Source organism: Gambusia affinis, linkage group LG12, assembly GCF_019740435.1.
Source record: "Gambusia affinis linkage group LG12, SWU_Gaff_1.0, whole genome shotgun sequence".
In the NCBI taxonomy this organism is placed as follows: Eukaryota; Metazoa; Chordata; class Actinopteri; order Cyprinodontiformes; family Poeciliidae; genus Gambusia; species Gambusia affinis.
Genome location: NC_057879.1, coordinates 19,519,841 through 19,543,105, shown reverse-complemented (window position 1 = coordinate 19,543,105; position 23,265 = coordinate 19,519,841). Strand labels below are relative to the sequence as shown.

Sequence of the window (23,265 nt, the reverse complement as noted above, 5' to 3'; positions counted from 1 at the left end):
ATGTTTGGTAACATTTTGTGTAAAAGTTGTGTAGGTGGCTTTCTGCCGTGTTTGATCCTAACCCGACCTCTTTCTCCGTCTCCTCCCAGTTGTCGGAGCTGCGTCAGAGGTTGGAGCGGGCCGAGGCCGACCGGCAGGAGCTGCAGGAGGAGCTTCACCGGGAGCGTGAGGCACGGGAGAAGCTGGAGCACACCATCGCCCACCTCAAGCAGCAGATGGCCCAGTCTGGCATGATGGGAGGCAGCCCCTCTCCCCCTCTTACTCCCTCCACTGGACCCCTGAATGCCCACTCCCCACCCTGCTCTTCCTCCATGGCTGAGGCCCCTGTGGCCGACCTGAAGTAACTGTGACATTTTCTTCCCATCACTTGCCAACTCTACAGACACAAACAATTCAGCCTGACCCTCCGCAGGCTCCCCTTCTGATCCCCGTTTTTAAAAGATACATTACAAGATTTGTTTTCTTTTTTTTACATATATATATTCCCTGTCCTCTCTTTAAACAGTATTTAAAGACTTTTTGGGCATGTATGTTTGATTTAATTTATAGTTTTTAATAAACTAACAGCTGCTTTAGAGACAGGAAGTTCCATCACTATCCTTCCCCGCTTTGATCATCGTCCTTCCTGCTCCCTGGTTCCTGGATCTGAACACTCTGGATTTTGGACTCCACTGTTCCTTGCTGGTGACACTTTATGTTACTACCTGGCACGGCCGCCGGTACCTACAGACTTTGTAAACATGAAGCTCAGATCCTCAAGAATCAGCGAGTGGAGGAGTTTAAAATGACATCTCTCTCTCTATATACATATATATAAAAATATATATTTTCTTTTGGACTCCTTATAAACACAAATAAATATAATCATGTTAAAATATTAAGTCTTTATGGAGGAAAAAAGACCTTTACTGTACAAAAACAGACATTTGTCATTCGCAGATGTTGTAGGACCTCATGAAAATATGCCAGTAATGACACTGATGTTGAAGTGACTGAGTGTGACCTCTCCCCAAAACCCCTCTACTCTTCTTGTACTTAGCTATAAAATACTACAGCCTGGAGGAAAGATTGGTTTCCTCTTCACTCGACCGGCCAGCTGCTGGTCCTCCTCGGTCTGGTCATGGGTCATTCAGACATCGAGCTATGCTAGGTTTTTAAAACATTCCCTTTTCAAAACTGCTAAAATTTCTCCATCATTTGGTTCCTATGGTTCAAATCCCTTCATGACACCAAAAAAAGCTGTAGAGTGAACTAAAACATTACCCCTCCACACTGGTAGCCAACTAACTGAAAGTAGGCTGGAACTTTTCAACCGACTAGCCTGGGCTTTTGCCCTGGTTCTCTTTCATAGCATTCGTTTCATGTCTCACTATGGGAACGCCCTGGGCGGATTTCTTAGGTAGAATTTCAAAAGGGCCAATCAGCGAACAGAAGGAGACGATGACGTTTTCTGCGCAGGTTTAGTAGTCTGCCTCATGCCCCATGTCGGCCTCACTTCCAAATATTGAATCAACTTCTCTCTTTGCAGTGGAGGATGGTTCTTTACAGCGCAGAATCTCCGGTAAGCGTCATGGCGTCAAACTTTAGCAGTTGGTTACTATTTAAAACTTCAGCAGAGTCTACCCCTCCAGCTAGCAATCGTTTGAAAATAACCAAAGGTCCAGACGCTGTGTACTTTGTTTTGGTTTTACAGAACTTGAAAAGTCATCTTCTGATTAATTAACTAGATATTTTAAAGCTTTTTATTCACCAGTGAATCTATGAAGAGCAGAATGACAGGAGCTACTAACTTAGCAAGTGTTTATTCTAGATTGTTCCTCTAATCTATGCAATAAAACCAATATATCAGTAAATACATCTTAGAGATAACATAGCTTCATGGGAGTTTGCCACTTTTCTGTTAAATATTGACAAAAATCCTGAAATCTCACCAGACCCAAGCAGGAAATTCGTTGAAATCGAATAAAAAAGGGAATTAAAGTTGCATTTCTCTTTTAATTTAACACTTTTTTATTATTATTATTATTACTATTATTAAAACTTTCAACCTACGGTATGTTTACTCAACCTTTATCACACTCTGATCTCACTCCGGCCCACGCTCTAGTTTGGGCATAGGTGTTGTTTTTTTCTGCGTTACCATGACGACTCATGAGAGAACCCGCAACGTGTCTGCACACACTGGGGTGTGTCGGTGCGTCGCAGCCATCCGTGCGGAACGGTGGCCCCTGCGTTCCCAACAGATGATCAAAGCTGCAGGCTGTCACGGCTCTCTGAGCCTCTCGCTTCATTGTTAGACATTCTTGCCGTCTAAGAATGCGGGTCGCAGGTGAAAGCTGTCGGTTCGCTGGAGTTTCGGGTTCTGTTTGCACTTTTTCACGAACAGCGTGAAGCGGTGGACATTTAGCACCGAGGCTCGCTAATGGCAGGCTGGGGGGCCCCGACTTCGATGGAGCTTTCCCCCTTATTTGAGGCAGCTGTCGATGTCGGGGGACCCCTCTGGTGGATGACCCACATCCAGATCAGATGCCCGGGAGGAATCCCATCATGCCCAGGCTGAAGCGCTTTTTATCACCACTATAAAAAGATCCCTGTGAGCGTCTGTGCGAGTGCGTGCGTGTGTAAATAATTGTGTAACGGGATCGTCCTCGGTATATATAACAAAAACAAAACAAAAAACAGAGCTTCTTTTTTATGCATCTGCTATTAATGCAAATTGATAAGACATTCCACTGTGCTCCATCCTGTTCGATGCAGATTTTCTTACACAGCCTCCCTTTACAGAGACCGACCGGAAGGAGCGGACAGAGAGCAGGCGGAACAAATGTACACTCTACTGTTGTTGCATTGAAAACATTTATTAAGATGATGAAAGACAAATGTTTAACATATAAACGAAAGATTTATATTCACTTTGTAAATAAGGTAGTCATTAATATATTAACTGTTCTTATATAAATAATCTATGAAAGGTTATATGATTTGGACCACAGCTGAGGCTGGAGTGGGCCTAATTGATTTTCTTTCTTTTATTTAAAAGAAAGAAAGAAAAATGACTCTTTGGGAGTGGATGTGGGGGAATGAAGTGCATGGTTTACTCAGACATCAACTATAAAACAAAAAAAAAAAAAATACTTTGTTACACACTTTTACTCCACTTTCAGAACTGACGCTGTTGTTTTTATGGATTTTATCATGACAGATTTTCTTTTTGCTATTTGAACCTTCTCCCTTAATCTAAATCTAAATCAGAAATTTGTTCAAGAAGACATTTTGGAGAAAAAAAACAAAAAAGAAAAAAAAGTGTCTGCATGTTTTGCTGCCCTTCCAGTTTATGTCGCCAAGTTATAATCTGTTTATTGTTAAAAAAAAAAGACTGAAGATTTCCCTCCTCAGATTTTTTTTTTTAAAAGGCTCATCTGCATGAATTATTGAACATGTGCAAAGTTTTATCTCCCTTGTGGTTGAGAGGCTGGCCAGGATATGAAGTCACAGTATGATCATAAAGATTGTAAACTGTAGAATAATTTGGTCTGACTATTTTTCCCCACATTGAAATCATGTATTAACCAATCGGATGCTAATCAGTATTATTTTCATTCTCCTGTTTGCTTCTGCAGTAGAAAATTCACCCAAGATGTGTTTTTTTTTTTCTACTGTCAGAGGAGTTTGCATTGTAACCACAAGTGGGCGCTGTTTAGTCTTTTTAAGTGTACATCTATTACTAACAGTAGGAAAAAATTCCTTTTAAGATGGCATGCTGGGCCTTTCTTTGGCTTTTTGCAGCGCTTTGAAAGCTTAGACGTGTTTTGTACAGTTGTGAATTTTGCCAAACTGATAAAAAATGAAAAGAAGGAGCCTGGAAAATGACTGCAGAAGGCTCAGATTGACCGTCGAAGGTGGAATTTACACAAAAATAAACCTGAATCTGTTGCTTTCCCATCAGTGCTGTTTGCAAACATGAAACGCAGTGTCTGTGTGTGTGACCATTGCATACTACGTTGCCAATACTACAGTGTGATGAGAATTTTTTGTTCTTGCATGAATTAGAGACACTGTTCTCCTACCTCATGTTGTGATATAAGATGTTTTTTTAAAGCAGAGGACACTGCATCTCTAACTGTTGAGCATCATTATTAAATGACATACCTGTAAATGCTTTTAACTGATACCACGGTTGTATTTAGTGTTTTTTTTTTTTTTGTTTTGTTTTATTTCTGGATTTTTCCCCCCTCTTTCTTCCTTGATTTCAGAACCTGTAAATAAATCCTGTATAGACGATAAACTTGGATCAAATTCAAGTAAAGTTCTGTAGTGTCAAAATGAGCGTCGTCTTTGGTTTCTTTCATTTTCATTTTAATCAGACAGGATGCCAGACCAGGTGTAGCTTGTATAGAGAAAAAAACAGAGAAAACACAAAGTTAAAAGTTGAATAACAGTAAATAATTCAAATCAGAGAGTAGTAGAAGAAAGTGAGGAACCATGGTCAGCCTAGTGCAGCATAACTACATAGATAGTTCAAGAAATCCTAATCCTTTATATGTGTAAAACTCAAGGCTCTCCATAGCAAAACCTTTTAAATTAGTTGTTTAAATATTATTTTATCAATCTAATCAAAGCAGTTTTTTATCTTTATACTATCACATTAATGTGAAAAAATGCTCTATATAATTTAATTTAAAGAGGTACTTATTTATTTTATAGGACAAATTTTCCATTTATATTTAAGCTTTCCTTCTTCCGTCTCAAGTCCTGCATTTTGTCTTGTGCATCCAGGTTAAAATTAACTAAAACCTCCTCTCACAGACTGCCAAGCCCTGCAGTAGCTGCAAGGCCTGACAGACTGCACATAAAACAATCTCTACCAGGAGGCTGTTGACAAAGCAGAGCCAGGCAACGTTCAGGTCCAGGGAGTCACACCGGGAGAGGGAGAAGTGGGGCCAACAAAACCAGGAAAAAAGTCATTGGAAAACGTACCGAGTCTGAGCTGAACTTCCTTTAGGCTACAATGTTTTTTTTTTTTTCTTGTTCCGTCGCTGCGTTTCTATTGCAAATGTGTGCAGAACATTTTCAGTGTTCTGCTAATGTCAAAAAATAACATTAAATAAGAAACACAATTAAAATCACGAGTTAATAAGTCTGTTTATGCAATACACCCTTAAAAAACCATGCTGCACCATAGTTCTCCAACTACTTCCTGTCATATTCTTCTTCGTGGTTTGTGCTTGTGTTAATGTCCGGTTATTGATCACATGACAAGTATGATGTGGAAAAAAATAGTTTCCCTTGCAATTTTGTGAAATAAACTAACTTCGATTCAGCCAAAAAACAAAAAAACACCACATCCTTTAATGTTTTGGAAATTGGCGCGTTTCCATTAAGCTAATTTATTTTCAAAATGTCAAATTGCGTAATTATATGGTTAATGAAAGCACAGCTACTGACAACGCAATGTAGAATGATGCTTGTTAAACTTAGCGCTTTATTTTGAACATTATATAGCAGAAGGACCTGTGTTTCAGCAGCTCTCATGTCCTGGGAGCTCCATCCAATAAATTTTTCTTTCACTGCGAACATTGTGATTTGTAAAAAAGAAAAACACTTATTAAGTAAAAGTTTTATACTTATTGAACATACACCTTTCTGATTATTAAAAATTAAGGTGAGCTTTAGATCACAGCTTAGCTTCGAGTATTAGAAGTTGAGTTTCTGATCGTGAATATTTAAGAATGACCTAAGTTGGACTCCAAGCTAATACCTTGGATCAAATGAGACAATCTTAAATGATAAGTTTTTAATAATTAGATAAATATGGGTGAAGCATGCACTGGCTTCCACCTATTGATTGTCCTTTCTTCATATGTGTGTTTAAGTAGAAAACTCCATGTGTCTGGTTATTTCCAATGTTAAGTATTTTGTAATTGTTAATACTTTTTCTATTTTGTATTAGTTATTGCATATCTATGAATGCTATTTGTTTGTTTGTTTTTCTTTATTGTTGAAAAATAATGTAATAAAATTAAATCCAACCCAGCATAAATCCAGAAACTCCTGTTTATCATTTTGATTAACTAAGCGTTAACCTATAACCTGCAAAACTGGCCACTAGGCGCTGGTGGGTTGTTGAGTAGAAAACTAAGCTAATTAATTACAAGTCAGTAAAGTAAAGTCTACCTCTATATTAAATTGGCAGGAAACTCTTTCCAAATGTTTTTATATTTTTTAAATCTGTAAAATAGAGCTGAAATACTTGCACTTTTTCAAACAAATACCAAACTTACTACAGTGTGCCGGTGAACTTATAGCTATATCCTGTGGCTTCCTTGCTATTTAAAATACCTTTAAGCTGACAGTAAAACCAGGCTGAAATCTGGCAACACACTCCTCATCATTTTCCTCCAGGATCTCATTTAACTTGATTTATTTTTCTGTCTAAAACACTCACTCACTCAGAAACCATGACACATAGTCAATCACAAAAATTTACATGCAGTAGTGGGAGTGTAGGGAAAAAAATTAAGTGTATTTTTTTAAAAAGGCCCCTGATAAGAATAGGTAATTTACTAATTTAAATAATGTTTTTGTATATAGTTATTAGAAATTTACTTATTTTAAATCTTGATTGAATTTGCTTCAGCACTGCAGTGCTGAATGTTTATAGCTGCTTTTTGAACATTGACAATTAATATTAAACAACAATGGTTTCTTATTAATTTGATCTTATTGAAACTTGAAATTTGAACTGCTAAAGTTACAAATAAAATGTTTTTCAGAAATTCTTGGAAATGTGGATTTCCAGCATAAATCTTAAACCCTTCAGAGCTTTGAAGATGTCTTTTTTAAAATATACATATATGTAGTGAGGAATAAATTATAACTACCACACATTGTTGCCACTTTGAATGACTAAAATCAAACACATCTGTTACACATGATGAGAACGTCACAACTTGGCATTTTGTGGGAGTTTTGCCCTTTTCAAGCCTCAAACATTCAGCCTGGTGTGTTACTGACTGCTGAAATGAGAGTGAACACCAGGGGAAGATCAAAAGAAGATTGTTATTACATTTTATTTATGCATTAATCAAGTTAGTCATCGTGTACAAAATACAAGTGATGCTCTTGTTTTCCAATAATTACTCTGTTAGCTGTAAATGCAACACAGTTAACCTTAAAAAAACGGATCTACTCCTTTTTACAATCCGCTGCATCGCTATGTTTTATATTTTCTTTTCGTTTTTGGTAAAAGAACATGCAGTTCTTCTGGTACTGATTCCAGTTTCTATAACACTGCGTGTAGTTCTGAGCATGACCAGCTGGTGCAAACATGGCGCTGTAACGCGTAGTGGTCACCCCAATAGCTTCCTGTGACGTCAGATCGCTCCTTCCCCGTAATGTTTCTTTTTTAATATCTCTTCTTTAAATATATTGTCGTTGTTTTCTGAATGCATCCTTGGCTTTCGTATCTCTGGGTCGACATGAGCTTTGTTTAGTAGTGTGTGGAAAAGTAATGCGTCACTTCGTTCAGTTTTGCGGCGTTTCCTGACGGCTAGCTAACGGAGCTATTGCTAGGCACGGTTATCTGTCAATGATTTGAGTGACAGCAGATAATCCGGGTGGTACAGTCATTACTGGAGTGCAGTACTTTACACGGGAAGGTTGTCTGAATCAAACTGGACAAAAATACCTCCAGTTCGGTTAGAATATAAATACACCTGCCTAATATTCGATCTGAAACGCCTAAGTTGATGATAATATTTAAAATGATTGGTGTGTTTTTGTTTCCATGAACGGGACGTATATTTCATGTTTGTCGCGTACAGATTTCTCTCTTATTTTTTATGCTCTTTTTAGTCACACTCTAAGGTTTCAGATAATTAAACTCATTTTAATACCACACAAAGGAAATGTAGAACGCAGATTTAAAATGTTAATTTCTTTTCTCAAGAGCAAAAATCTATCCAAACCCACCTGATCCTAAGTAATAAAGTAGTTTCTCACTAAACCTAAAATCTGCTACCTGTTTTCTAACCAACCGTAGAGGAACATTTTTTCTGCAGAATTGTTTTAATTAAACTAAAAAAAAAACTTTATTTGGTCCAAAAGGAAAATTAAATGTCTTCCTAACGCATATCTTCCAAGTATCTTCAAAGAGTTGTTGTGGAAGGTAATGGTGTGTGCAGAAGAATCTCCAGTAGCAGGCTGTCTTGCAACTCTTGCAAACTGAAGGCTGTTAATGTAGAGTTCAATACTGAGGCAGCAGAAACGTTAGTCTACAGTAACATGTCCTGGCACTGTTAATCCATTTCATTTGCTTTTGTTTGTTTTTACTTCAGATTTAATGAGCTGCAGAGCCGTCTGGTTGGCTAAATTATAAAAAAGTAATTTTTAGAAGTTATTTTTGGGAAGAATTAATTTCCAAAAAGTCTTGGGGATACTATTATTTATGTGTTATTTATTTTGTAGTGTGGCCCGCAGTGTTTATAATCTTTACATATATTTTTTTTACCCTGTTTCTTTTTTATTGTTGAGTCAGGGTTCATCAGCCTGATCTTATTGGTCAAAAGTTCTTTAGTGTTTTCTCCATTTGGATATTGGTGGCTCTTACTGTAATTCATTTGAGTCACAAAGACATAGAATGGTTTTATAACCCTTTCCAGACAGTGCATTAGGACCATTGTACATAGAAAAAAAACAGAAGGAGTAAGTGTCTGCCAAAAAACAGAAATTTGAGAATGATCTCAGAAAATTTCTGGAAAAAACTTGGAGATTTCTGTGTTTGAAAAGTCAGTTGGAATAAAAAAAAAAATAATTTTGAGATTAATCTTAAAATTTATATAAAAAAACCCTGACATTTCTGAGTTTTCAAACTCAAAAATTTTCCCCAAGAAATCTCTAGAAAATGCCTTAAATTAATGAAAAAATTTTTTATGGAGTTTTATGGCAAAAATTTACCCCTCCTTTTTTTATGTTTCCAGTGCCCCTAATGTGGCGTGGCAGACATATGTCAATAAGCCTCTCATGTCATTATTATTTTTTCTGGTGACCTGCTGTCCGTAGTTTTTCTCCCTTAATCTTAATAGATTAAATAATCATTCCAAAGTGCTCTTTGTTTTTCAGGATGGAGAACTCAGAGCCCAGTGTGTCATCGAGGTCTCTTCCAGCATTGGACCGGAGCATGTCGAGATCCTCCGGCTGTCCTGATCAGCAGCCGGACTCGACCAGGTCCTCAAAGCACAGGGACCAACCGTCCAGGTCACCTAGGAGACGGAGGGAGGGGAAGAGGTCACAGCAGAGGGGGGATGATCACGAGCAGCGGCTGTGGGAGATGGAGCGGCGGAGGTTGCCAGGCCAACACGAGCACTTAGAGCCCGCCGGTTCATCGTGCGGCGCAGCAGAAAGCTCTCCTAAGAGGTCTGTGCTCCAGGTGGCTCGGTTTCTGCTGCTCCAAACATGAGGTGATGTTAACTCCTCCTTTTTGTATCCTCTTCCTTACAGGAGAGCTCACTTTCTGCATGGACCGTATCCAGCCACTCACTTTGGACCCAAAGCCTGCATTCTCCCTAACCCAACTTCAGTCATGTAAGCATGAAGCTGCGAAATAAGCTGAACTTTGTGTACACTGACTTCTTGTTAGATCAATGGCACAGAGAAGTTTGTGCAACTGAGTTAGATAAGAGAAAGTAAGAACGTGTTTGGCTTGTTTTAAAGCAGTTTGGTTAACTTTACCGTCAGCTGTTCTGAAATGATTTGGGTCTGAACACATACAGGTGGAATAATCTTTACAATGCCTGCTGTTTACCACACAAAGAAGAGGAAAGACAAATGGTAAAAAGAGGAAGAGGACATTTTTATTGTTATATTTGGAATTTGACCTGGATCGTCTGCTGTAGCTAAGAGTCACAGCAGTTAATGAACGACTTTACTGCTCAGAAATGTGGAATAATCTGTATTTAATTCAGAAAATGTGGTATGTGTGGAACATTTGCTCCGGTAGTTTATATTTTCCTGTTTGTATCTTGTTGCTGACAAAGGATCATGGTGTTGCACTGTATATTTCTCTGTTTGTTTCCTTGTGTGTGTGTGTAATATTTTCCCTACGTGTCCCAGGCACATCCAGGACCCGGTCAGTCAGAGGCTCACCTGGAACAAAGCTCCGGTCAACGTGCTCGTCATCAGGAAGATCAGGGACGAGAGTCTGGTCGAGCCTTTCAAAGAGCTCTGCAGGTTTCTAGTAGAGGTACGAGACGGATGTGTGATCAAACACGCAGCGGTTAACTCAAGTACTGTGTAAACACACACTTTGGACTTTTTCACCTCTTATTATGTTGCAATTAATGATTTTAATGTTTTCAATGGAGGATTTAATGCCATAGGCCAGATAGAGTGACATAATTGTGAATTGGAAGTAAAAAATTGTAATGTGCTTTGCATTTTTATTTCTTAGTTTTTCTTCTATTTCACAATTATGCACTACTTTGTGTTGGATTACCACAGGAGTCAGCAATATTTTCCATTCAAACAGCCACTTTTCCCTCAGCTGCAACAAAATAAAACATTCCTAAAACCACAAAAAAGATTTTCAAAATATATTCTACGTAAAATGTTTTATTTATGAAAGCTAACAAAATTAAACTAAAATGTATTTCTATTTACAGATATTAAAAGAAAATTAATCATCTCTTGCAAGGGGGAAAAAATAATTTATATGTGGAAAATGAAGAAAAACCGTTGAACTTTTAAAAGCCTGTTGTAGATATAATGTCAGATATATCTAAAATTACCATATCTAATTTTATCCATAATCAAAAACATTTCCCTTTTGGTTTTGTAAGTGCCACAGTGGACTCCTGATTTACCACATGAAATCCAGCAAGAAACAAAATGCAGTGCAAACAGTAGTGATTTCTGGTTTCATATTCTATGTGAACCATACAGTTTCTGTCAGCTTGGTGTTTGCACATTAACATAACATTTCCAGTTAAAATCTGATGCAATTTAATAAAAGAAGTAAATCTAAGATATATTTATATACTCAAATGCCAATACATGCTTTATAAAAAGGCAGACTGGATTTCCCAAACCTTTACATGCATGTTGTATACACAACCAAGACACAACATCTTAGTACTCTTGAAATGTGACATAATACAGGAGCTTGTTTTAAGTAAAAAAAAAAAATCCTTAAATTTGATTTTTAAAAAGTGCTAGATCCACTGGCAGATTATTTCACTCATAATATGGTAAAAATGTTTTGTTAAGAGTGAAACTGTAACCTTTTTGTCAATATCAAGGAATTATTGACTTAAAACAAGCTCCTATATCTCTGAAATTTTACTTGCAAGTGAGTTTTGTCTTATTTCAAGTGTACAAAGACATTTGCAGTAGAAACTAGACAAAATACGTTTTTGTGCACCATGGTGGGGTGCTTTGTACAAGCTTTTCGAAGCCCCACCTTAAAATTTGGAAGTGATTACTTTATCACTTTTTTGCTTTTTATTTTAATGTCTGGACAGAATCTTCTGTTCATTCTTTGAGAAGAGTCTCTCTGCCAAGTGCAGAAGTTTAAACCTCTTCGCCTCCACTGAACATGAGTTCCTGCTGAGGAATTTGTGGTGCCAAAGAGCAGCAGGATCTAACCACCATCAATCCAGGAAATGTTTCAGACAAGCAGAGGAACGCTCCAGTCTGGTCTCCTGCAGCTGCGGCGCATTTTAACCACATGTTTCTAAAACCAGACATTCAGAGCCGACCTGCAAGTCGACATGTTTGTATTTCATCCAAACACCACCACACTGAGCCGCAAGCTAACGGTGCGCGATTCGGTGTTGTGGCTAAAGTGTGTGCTTGTGCTTCAGGAGAAGCAGATGATGGTGTATGTGGAGCGCAGGGTAGCAGACGACGCCACGCTGTCGAAGGACGAGGCCTTCGGCTCCATCCGCAATCAGCTCTGCACCTTCAGAGAGGGTGAGACATCTGCGCGTTTCACAGCAAAGCCATGCAAGCTGTCTGTGATGCAACATCGACTTGCAAAAATATTCACTTCAAAGAGTTCTGCTGATTATATCTCTGTACAGATGTACATAGAAATGATGCTGTGACATTCAAATCAGAAAACTGTTATAATAATACTGCTCTAATTACATATTTTACAGAATTAGCACATTTAGAAGCACCCCTAAATTAACTTTATGGATGTTTTGTCTCTTTGTTTGATGGTGTCACTGATAAATGATCACCAGTTTCTAGTTTTGTTTATTGTCTTTTTGTGGGGTTGTTTGGTGTTACGAGTGTTTAAACTTTGTGTCGTAATAGTTCATTTCTTAGAAAATGGATCTACAGTTTCTTCCTGTTTCATTTTAAACCAGAGATAAAAGTAAATACATCCTCTTTTTATTTACATTATCTCAAGAATTGATTTCTAAATAAAGCCAAATATAAATGTGAGCTTTTTAAGGGTGGATTTTATTGTAATTATTAACATTACTGGTGAATATGTGAATAATAATAATTTTTTATCAGTAGTAAAGAAGGATCAGATTTCTGTATCAATGAAAGAAAGTAAAAAGAGCAAACTGATGACCAGAATGTCATCAGTTTGCTTGAGTATAATATAAACATACAGAATCATAAATAAGTATTTACACCCCTTGAACTTTTACTCATTTTGTGACATTAAAACCATCAAAACGTACAAAAGTTTTGCAATAGTGAAATACTGCTTTAAAATATTAAAAGCCATTAAAATATTTACCCACTTGGACGTTTTACTCCTTTTACTGATTTAATTTTGATTTATTTATTTATTTCCAACACATTTTTAAAAACAAGCAAGAGCAAAAATAATTTTTTACCACAATTTTTCTGTTTGAAAAGGAGTAGAAAGAAGTTATTTAATCCTACCCTTTATCTCAATTTAATGAAATATATTATTTACTGACTTAATAATTTACCAAAAAATTTTAATTAAAACCATGTCAAAATATCTATGTGCTTGCTCAGTATAGTGGGCCAACAAATTAATTAAATTACATAGACAAAATGGTTAGAAACTAACTCATAACAAGAATCTATGGATAATAATAATAACAGTAATAATGACAATTAGACATACAGCATCAGAAAAATTACCAACTTCTTGCCAATGTACACCTACAAACTGCTTCTACATATCAGTCATAATCAACCAAATTCTGCTTTTTTTGATTAAAAAAATGACAAAATTCACCTTATCAAATTTAAAATAGATTTTTATAATGAAATGATAGTTAAATAAAATGTTTAATATAAAGGTAGAGGTGATAAAACTTGAGGTTTTGTTCAAATTTAAGCGTTTTTGGCCATATAGGTATTTACACTGGAGCTTTTTGTTCTAACCTGGATCTGTCGCCAAATAAAACCTTTGCTCCTTTATTTAATGTTTTAAAAGCGAAACAAAGTTATCAAAAATGAGAAACTGGTTTTAACATTTTGCGTCTGATTTGGGGAAAATATAGAACAGATTTTTACCACTCTTAAGTATTGCAGTTTTTTAAGGTGTCAAAACAAGAAAAGAAATAATCTTTTTTTCCCACTGCCTGACTGGAAGCCATTTTCACCATTGTGTTGTTTAGTGATTTGTGGGAGAATTTGAAATGTTCAAGTTTTTAGTTGGAAAAATTAATAGCTAATTTTTCCAACTTGGAGATTGAACGCGGTGAAGATGAGTTTGATGTTGTTCCTAAATCCAAAATTCAACATCACAACGACAAGTTTCATTTGTAATGTTTGTGACTTCAGGTTATGACGATATCTCTGACTGCATCGACCTGATCATCTGTCTGGGTGGCGATGGGACGCTGCTTTATGCCTCTTCTCTCTTTCAGGTATTGATACTTTGATAAAATGAGATGGATGCAAGATATTATTGACTACTCTAAGATAAACATGCAGTATTGATGTACGGTATATTTATCTCATGTGTTGACAAGATTAACAATGTTAAACAAGTTTAAGGAGTTTTTATCTCAGTTTTCTGTGAATCAGAAGGTTTTTCTTCAGTCTGCTTAGATTTGTGGATTTAGTTTTTCATTTTTACCATAATCTTCCTTTAGCCTAAAATAACATTCAGGAGATGTCTTTGCAAAAGCAAAGCAATCTGAAGAAAAGCCAATTACTTTACAATATAAGAGATCTTTTCAGAAACCCAATTACTGAGTAATTATGCTATAAAATCCCTTTTTCTACATTTTTCTCCCGATCAAATTAAGTTTAATAAACTTCTGTTGTTTAAAACTTAGTTTAGAACATCACTGAGTCCACTAATTTTACTTTCTGTATTTTAATTATGTCTCAGGTTTTGCATGTTTCTTGTGCATCACTTATCATCACAGATGTGACTGAAAGGTTTTAGTTTAAAATATTTTTATATTTTAAACTAAACTGAATTTGAACAGATTTTGCTGACATTTTGTACCGCAGACTCTCTTGTTCAGAAAACCTTTGACAGGTTTCCTGTTTCTTCCTCTCCAGGGCAGCGTCCCGCCAGTGATGGCGTTCCACCTCGGCTCTCTGGGTTTCCTGACTCCCTTCAAGTTTGAGTCGTACAGAACCGAAGTGGCCAAAGTGTTGGAAGGTAAAGCGAAACTATCCGCGAAACCGTAAGCAATCTGTTCAATCAAGTCGCACAAATCTAAGGTGCTGGGTGTGTTGTGCTGTGGGGTCAAAGGGAACGCGGCCATCACTCTGCGCAGCCGTCTGAAGGTGAAGGTGGTGAAGGATATGCTTCAGAGGACGGGGCAGCAGCCGGAGAGCAGAGAGCCGCAGATGGAGCACAACGGCCTCCTTCCTCATGGACACACCAACAGCGAGGCTGGGAAGGTCACCCTGCAGCTACAGGTCAGAGGTCGCTGTTTACATGCTGAGCTTGTTTAACGCAATGTTTTTTTTATTTTTAATGAGAAAATTAGGATAACATCATTGTTTCTTGGATTCACATCTCAAAAAGGGGGAATAAATTGTTTTATTTTTAGATATAATGGGACCAACATTGGTATCGGCCGATATTAGTCATTTTTTAACATATCAGTATCAGTCTGGTAAATAAAAGCAGGCAAATATTACCAACCAATATTTGTTAATATTATCTTGTTACCATTTGTTTCTGACCATTTTCTTTCCAAAAGTGTTGAAACGGTAGAGAAATATATGTAATATTGGTAAATATTGGTTATCGGCCATAGCAGCAGTATTAAAATATGCACCGATATGAATTTTCATATCGATGCATCACTAATTATTATTCTTATTTCTATTACTAAAACTTCATACAAAATACTTTGTTTATGTGTTTATGAGTAACTAATATACGGCAGAGGATTAGGGCCACCGAAAAAAAAAAATTTCTGACTTTGAAGTCAGAATTCTGAGATTAAAGTCAGAATTCTGACTTTCTGACTTTAATCTCAATAAGTGATTCATCACGATTAATATGATTAATCGTTTCAGCGCTTCTGACATCCAGGCTAAGAGACAGGAATATTACTGTGTAATTGCAAACATGTGACTGTGTTCGATATTTTTCACTTCATTAACAATTTCCTTATCATATAGATGGCTGTTTGTACCATCAACCCCATGATGGTAAAAACAGCCTTGAAGTCGCAGTTTGTTGTTGGGATTAACCCACATTTACAATACTCTTCTATTTAAGTTCTGTATTCATTATTTAGCATCTTAGTTACCAAGTTATTTATTAGGTTTGGGCACAAAAGATGGTGAAAGTCCATCCAGCTGGCCAAATATTTTGTCTTCAGGCAGAATCTGAACGTATTGGAGCTGTAACATAACAGCTTTGCCTTCTCTAATCTGAGCTTTGGCTTGAAAATGGAAGTATAGCGTGTTTTTGTGCAAAGGCACGTTTTGTACATGAGCCACCTGCTGTGGGAGTGAGTGTTTCCTCCACCCAAATTGATAAATCCGGGAATGAATGTCAGATGTTTGATTAAAAAGGCCCATTGTTATTCCTTGTAATTGTGAAAACGTATTCTTGATTTTTTCTCTTGTATTTTTCTGTGCCTTCACTTGATCTGGACGGACCACATAGCTAAAGAAATGTATTATGTGCATTTCTGAAGAGCCGTAGCTCCTTATTTCACAGGTGCTTTGTGTATTTCTTCGTAATTACAATGACTCACCGACCACAGCTGCGAGCGGTCCTCCTCCTGTTGCTGTGTTGACCTTCACTCTCCCCACATTTTAAGTCTGTAGCTGCTGGAACATCGTCCACAGATCGTCTGCAGCAATTTGTGATTTATCTCAGACTGTAAGCTGATCTATCTCTGCTGCTGCCTAGCAACTAGCAAAACTTTTCCTCCTTATGTTGGTCACTGTTATGGCAACTTTTTCTAACTAAGGTTGCGTTCACACTGTAGCCTGAAGTGACTCAATTCCAATTTTTTATTTTTTAGACGTAATGTGACCTGTATCTGATCTTTTCATGACAGTCTGAACAAATCAAGTCGGATTCATTTCGAATGCGACCCAGGCCCCTGGATACCTGATAGGTATCGATTCAAATGTGATTTAACGTCCAGCTTACATTGATCCGACCTGAACGTCATTGATACTCGACAAACGTCATTCTGCATCCTGATACGCGCAAGCGGGAAGGAAAACAACAACCATAGCGGAGTGTAATGTGGATTAAGTTGTGACTGTACTGGCTCCGGTCGGACAACAACCTCAAAATCGTAAGATAGGCTCCGCAGTTAGCTTCCGCTAACACTGAGCACTACTTCTTCTTTATGGCCGTTGGCAAAACACTGAGCGCGCTCTCTATGTGTGACGTTATGGCGCCCTCTACTACGCATGCGGAACACTTTCAGGTTGTTTGCGGTAACGGTTCACACTGGAAATCACATAAACAAGTCGTATATTTTGGAAGTGTGAACAACCACAGCAAAAAAAGAAAATCCGATTTGACAAAAGATCGGAATTGGGTCACTTCAGGCTGCAGTGTGAACGTGGTTTTGATTTCAGTCACAAAATGTATTTTAGGCTGGATGATGTAAGCAACACCACAGGTAGTTTGAGTAAAAATGAAAGATTATAAAATAATATGTTAAAATACTGCATAGAATAAGTAAAATAAATGTCTAAAAACAACAAAACAAAAAGGTTTCTTACTTTGTTGCCTGACTCATAGTCCAACAATGTGTAAATTTATAGTTTATCATTATCATCTACACACTTCTGATTTAAAATGGTATTACACAATATACTCCATTTAGCTCGACAGGATGAAAATTAATTATTAAACTATGACTCTGACCAATGCCGACTTGCTATATTCTCAATGGGGTCCCCTTTAAAGCTCAAAAGGGAAGAAACAGAACCACTATTCTGTTCTCTGTTTAGCCTTTCTGTTATCTGCTAAAAGTCCTGCTCTCATTCAGCCTGATATCTCCTGATATGTTGCTAAAAACGGCTTTGAAGATGGTTTTTTAGTCGTTTGTGTTTTCAGTAACTTAACACTGAAAATCACTACATTTGAGCTGATCAGAGGGAGATCATCGGTTTGAACTTCAGACCAATCTGTTGCCAGTCACTTGTCGTTTTCTCTGTGCTTCTCCAACGATTGAGAGTTAATTTGGTGTTTGTGCAGCAGCCTTCTTTATTGTTGAAGTTCTTTTTACTGCAGAATAAATACAGAACATTTCTTTGAATCCTATAACCTTTTAGTTTAGCTCCTCTGATTCTGCAGTTTTGTGACAAAGAGCTCATGCGACCACAGGCTGACGGAGCGAGCTGTTGGGATTTCAATGTTAACCTCAGAAGCATTTGTGTGCGCACGGAGATCATGTGTATGGGTCGGCGAGGGAACATCCACCCGGTCTCCATGATGACCGTCACAACAAAGCTCTCGCCACACACACGGGAGAGAACGCTGGATGTTGTGAAGTTCTGTTGAGCCCGTTTCCATGGAGACAGTGGCGTCAAAAGCGGAGTCGTCACCAAATGGGTATTTAATGATTCCTGATGCTCTCAGTCTGGCACAGAGTGTAACTAAACAACACGGCTGACTGCACGCGCTCGCACACCTGTCTGTGTTTTGTCAGTTTCTGCTCGGCTCCCTCCGGCCCGTCATCTCGCTCCAGAGGGGTTGTTTCTTTCCATTTTATGTTTGTTCTCATCAGCGGAGTACAGTGATAAATTGTTTTTACTGCTCTCTGAACCCCACTTGTACCCTCACATTACATCACGTCTGCCGACTCCGGCAGGCAGGATGTTTGAGTTGAGCTCTGCTGACGTCAGCACATCTGCCAGACATCACAGCTCAGCGGTGCAGAATGCCGTGTGATGGAGGTGCAGGGTGTGATTTGTTATGTGGTGGGTCCGCTGTTGGTTTCCCTCCGGGCTGTAGGACTGCAAGTCTCAGTCTGCTGGTGGAGGATTTGTTGTTTTCATTGACAACACGAATTAAACGTAACGTCTGTGAGAGGGGATTACACACCGCAGACTCCAGAGAACCAGGATGTGCATCAGTATCTAATTATTCATGCAGCTTTTGTTTTCATTTTAATAAATGAAATTCATGTAGGTTTAGCTGGTTTGTTTCTCAGCTGTGACACAGATGTTGCATTTAGTAACATCTAAATGGAGGGCCAATAAAGTCTTTAGAAACCTGGGAAAGTACTGACTCTAATTATTCCCCAGTTTGAATAAGTTTGATAAACGCAGCAAAAATACAAAATCTTACCAAGTATTTTTTTGTATAGTTTCTAGTGCAAAGGTACAGTTGAAAAAAAAAAACTTAGAAGTAACTTTAAAACTTAATTTAAGTCAATAATTCCTTAATATCGATTTAAAAAAACCAGAGTTTCTTACTTCATAAAACAAGAGAACAAAATCACATTTATTGTGGGATGATAATCAAAACTTAAGTTTTTGCTTCACTTTTTAGTTAATTTTGCTTTGAGTGACACACACACACATGCGCACACAAACACACATTAAGAGATGCAAAAAATGTAGATTTACTTTATTAATTTGGACTTTCGATGTTTTCCTTTCTGTTTTAAATTGGATCCTCTGTTACTGAACTTGCTTTGAACTTTTGTTTGTTTTGGACTTTAGGAACGTTATTTACACTTCATAATCTAATCCAGATTATTCTGGGTTTCTTAAATTGTGTGGCAAAAATAATACTAAAACTAATCTATTTTGTATTCAAATATAAATTATGTCATAAAAACTGATTAAATGAGTCTGGAAAAGTATGAAATAACTACATGGTCATTTTCTTTTATCTCTCTCGACGATTTATTAGCATAACAAGCCTATTTTGTTCCAGTTTTACTCTGAGTCAAATTAATAAGCTAATCTAATAACGGTGAAATCAAACTATAAGCACCGGTTGAACTCAGCCCATCGTCCTAATATGCAGAGCGATTGCTAACAGATCCTTTTGTTAGCAATGGTTACCTCCAGAGAAAAGCATGCAGCATCATTGCTTTGTGTCAAAATGACCTCAGATGGGAGGAGATTGCAGTCAGGAATTTTTATTCTGGAGGAACATCAAAAATTTAAATGTGAGGGTAAGAAAGGGTCAGTATGAGATCCACAGTGCTTACACAAACATTTTAAAAGAAATCGCATTACAAGATCTGAATGATTATATTTGAAACAGAAAAGTATCATTTACTTCTCTATCTATCTATCTATCTATCCATCCATCCATCCATCCATCCATCCATCCATCCATCCATCCATCCATCCATCCATCCATCCATCCATCCATCCATCCATCCATCCATCCATCCATCCATCCATCCATCCATCCATCCATCCATCCATCCATCCATCCATCCATCCAAATTATGTTCTTTCAGCAATTAATTACTAAATTAGTTGATGATTATTTCAATAATCTGATTAATCGTTTCCTCTCCAGCGTCTATCAAACCATTGGTCTCTGAATATGAACACATTCTGGCTTCTGGCCTGTAGATGTCACTGCAGTAACATATTTAACAATATACAGACTATTACACACACTATAGCACATCACTATTACACAATTAGTATTTTAATCAGCCTTTCTGCATAAGTTTGTTAAACTTCCGGACTAAAAGGTTTTGTGTTGTTTGTGTTCCTGAAGTCCTTCTAATTTGACGCAGGTGTTAAATGAAGTGGTGGTGGATCGAGGCCCGTCCTCCTATCTGTCCAACGTTGATCTGTACCTCGATGGGCGGCTCATTACTTCAGTCCAGGGAGACGGTGAGATGAGAAAACACTTTTTTTCCCCCTTTTTGTTGAGCTTCATCTCAAAGGCAGAGTGAAAATGTCTGCGTCCTCCAGGGGTGATCGTGTCCACGCCCACTGGCAGCACGGCGTACGCAGCCGCAGCAGGAGCCTCGATGATCCACCCAAACGTCCCCGCCATCATGGTCACACCCATCTGTCCACACTCCCTGTCCTTCAGGCCCATCGTGGTTCCTGCTGGAGTGGAGCTCATGGTGAGACTCTGTGTGAAGAGGCAAAGCAAAGGGAAAAGCAGGGGTTTTATTAATGCATGTATCGAAAAAGGAGAGGTTTGGGAGAAAGGTTTGTGCTATCAGATGGTATTCCATATCCCATTTATCTAAAGTTTTAATTTCATCCAGTGCTTCAGGTGGGTACGCAGCCATATCACTTAAAAATGGAGAACTCGGCAAAGAATCAGGGCATGAAGACAGAAACTCCAGATATGAAGAGTGAAAAATCAAAAGCTTACATGATTGGCAGATCAGGTGAAACACATAACACGAGAACATCTGGAGAAAGCATAACAAAATGCAAGAATAAACTAAGAAACTGAGAATGAAGGAAAATATGGCAAGCCCTTTCGAGCAATAATTAGTACAGGGGACTGAACAGACCTGATCAGAAGTTAAAAAAACACAGTAGATCATGACAGGAAAAACAATAATGCAACAAAGAAGTATGAAAATAGATGTAATGAAAATAACTAATATGGCAGAAACTATGAAGTATACAATCAAACCAAAAGCCAAAAAACCCAAAACTCAACTGTCAATTACTGAACTATGGTTTGATACACAGATGTATATAAAACATTACACACATTTTGGTCCCATATTAGTTTGACATTAAGACGAGCGCTGCCACGTCTTTTTATTCACTTCATCCATCTGTCTGTTTGGCCATTTAGCCTGCTGTCCTTAATCTCTCCCTCTGTCTCTTTACACGCAGGTTGTGCGTGTAAAGTCTTTAATATTTATACTTTAAATGTGGACTGAAAAGGACTGAGAACTCTGAAAATTTGAGTCTCAGAAGTTGTAATTGTGGCATGAAAAATGCGTAGGGACCCCTTCCCACCTTATGGGACGACTGGACAATCTATCTGAAAAATGTATCACGATATAAGCATTTATTGTCAGTCGATATCGAAAGTGTTTATTAATAATAATTTAAGTGTTTATTTAACCACTTTGATGTGGTGTGACCTTTTCTGGTTTTTCTGCAGTTTTCGCTTCACGCCGTTGTTTTTAGAGTTTGAGTTGCTGAAGCTTTTCCTCTGCCTACATCCCCCAGAATGCTGTGTGGTTCTGGGATGGACTTCAGGAAAATTATTGGTCATTCCATCAGACTTGTTATCTATTGATATTGTTATTGATTTATTGTCATGTAGGAAAGGTCAGTTGAAATGCAAAATTAGTATTTAGTATTTGCCTCAAACATTTCTGTCACTTTCCAGGATTTGTAGTTTAGTTTAAAAGAGATTAAAGAGAAAATGTTCTGCGTTGAAACCTCTTTTTTTGATTGCCAACAGATCACTCTGTCCCCTGAAGCGAGGAACAACGTCTGGGTGTCGTTTGATGGCAGGAGGAGACAGGAGATCCAGCATGGAGACTGGTACATTTGATTCATTTCATCAACGCTCCTCGTCCGTTGCTCTCCTTACACTCCTTCTGTTTTTTTTTTTCCTCCTGACAGCATCAAGATCACCACGTCTTGTTACCCCGTGCCGTCCATCTGCTGCCATGACCTGGTGTACGACTGGTTCGAAAGCCTGGCGCAGTGCTTGCACTGGAACGTTCGCAAGAGGCAGGCTCGACTCGCTGACGTCTCAGACTCTTCGGACACGGAGAACTGAAAGAACGACGGCAGAGGAGATCAGGTTCGCTCCGAGATATGATCAGAAAGCACCAGACTGTGACCGAGGCAGATCAGTGTAACACAGCTGCACTGTACAGGCTGTTATAGTGAGTTTATCCCTGAATCATAGTATCTTAATGCACACTGTGTTTTAATTTGTCGTTTTTATGAGAGCATGCAGACACCTAATGCAATATGAGCATTGAGGAGATCATAGCACTCCCCATACATAAAAAACAGCATGCTCTAGAAAAACTTAGCATAAAAACAGCCTGAATAAATAAAACCTAAGAAGACTGAACTTCCTTTTAAATGTAAATTTGTACATATAGATCTCTAGTTTAATTGTATCTGTTATATTTATGTTCGTATTTGTCAACAAGTTGAAAATATTACTACCGATTACCAGAGGTTTGTGTTTTCCTGCAGCATCTAGAGACGTCATTTTGTTTGCACTGTAGTTACGTTTGGAGCTAAAGCTGCACTCAGACTGCACAGGACTGCAGCACAGCTACATGAACTTCATGTTTATGAAACTGACAGATAATGATGCAGAAAGCCATAATGTGAAAATAAAAAGCCTGACAACTGTTCTCTTTGTTAGCTTGATCTTTGCATGCTAAGTCTTTAAAAGAAGGATGAAAGTTGTTAGCAAAGCTATTTTGCAACTTTCTACAATGATTATGTAGCAAACCACAGAGTGCAGCATGTGATGACATATTTGTGTAACGTTTTATCACAATAATATGCACATTCTACATTTTTGTAAATGGCAATATTACCCAGAACGTAAAATATTTTATATAGATTCATTACACAGTGATAGTTATCTTACATTTTACATTTTCTTGTTTCACAGCTAAACAAAATTCTAAATATTTTTAAAAAAATATGCAAGACAAATAGCTCTCTTTACATTTGTCTGGCTAATGGTGACTGATACCTGAAGAATAAACTGACTGTTCACAGAAAGTTGAGTGGAAGGAAAATGTTTGCAAGAATAAGTGATGAAGATCCAGTTTTCTGTAGATTCAGAAACAGTTGGAGGCAGGAGAACCTGAACTGTCGCCACATAAATGCATCCACAGTTTACAGCTGTGGAAATTCAGCTTCTGAACAGGAGTC

At 37.8% G+C, this 23,265-nt stretch overlaps 2 protein-coding genes across 3 annotated transcripts in view; both read left to right on the top strand.

Moving 5' to 3' along the window:
- skila (SKI-like proto-oncogene a) overlaps nt 1–4,326 on the top strand; it is a 36,294-nt gene extending 31,968 nt beyond the window's left edge. Inside the window, exon 8 of the mRNA XM_044135441.1 lies at nt 90–4,326. Coding sequence (XP_043991376.1) covers nt 90–344 — 255 coding nt within the window. The 3' untranslated portion in view covers nt 345–4,326. The remainder of the gene's footprint in view (nt 1–89) is intronic.
- On the top strand, nt 1,478–22,733 carry nadkb (NAD kinase b). Of its 2 annotated transcripts, none has more exons than XM_044135444.1 (12): nt 1,478–1,561; nt 9,121–9,414; nt 9,499–9,582; nt 10,111–10,240; nt 11,859–11,967; nt 13,780–13,865; nt 14,512–14,614; nt 14,708–14,877; nt 20,160–20,259; nt 20,341–20,498; nt 21,815–21,897; nt 21,979–22,733. In XM_044135444.1, the coding sequence occupies exons 2-12, from the start codon at nt 9,122–9,124 to the stop codon at nt 22,136–22,138; spliced, it is 1,476 nt and encodes a 491-aa protein (XP_043991379.1). In that variant the 5' UTR covers nt 1,478–1,561; nt 9,121; the 3' UTR covers nt 22,139–22,733. The 2 variants fall into 2 exon arrangements, with proteins under 2 accessions (XP_043991379.1, XP_043991378.1); XM_044135443.1 differs by lacking the exon at nt 1,478–1,561 and adding an exon at nt 7,307–7,391.
- The last annotated feature ends 532 nt before the right edge of the window (nt 22,734–23,265 follow it).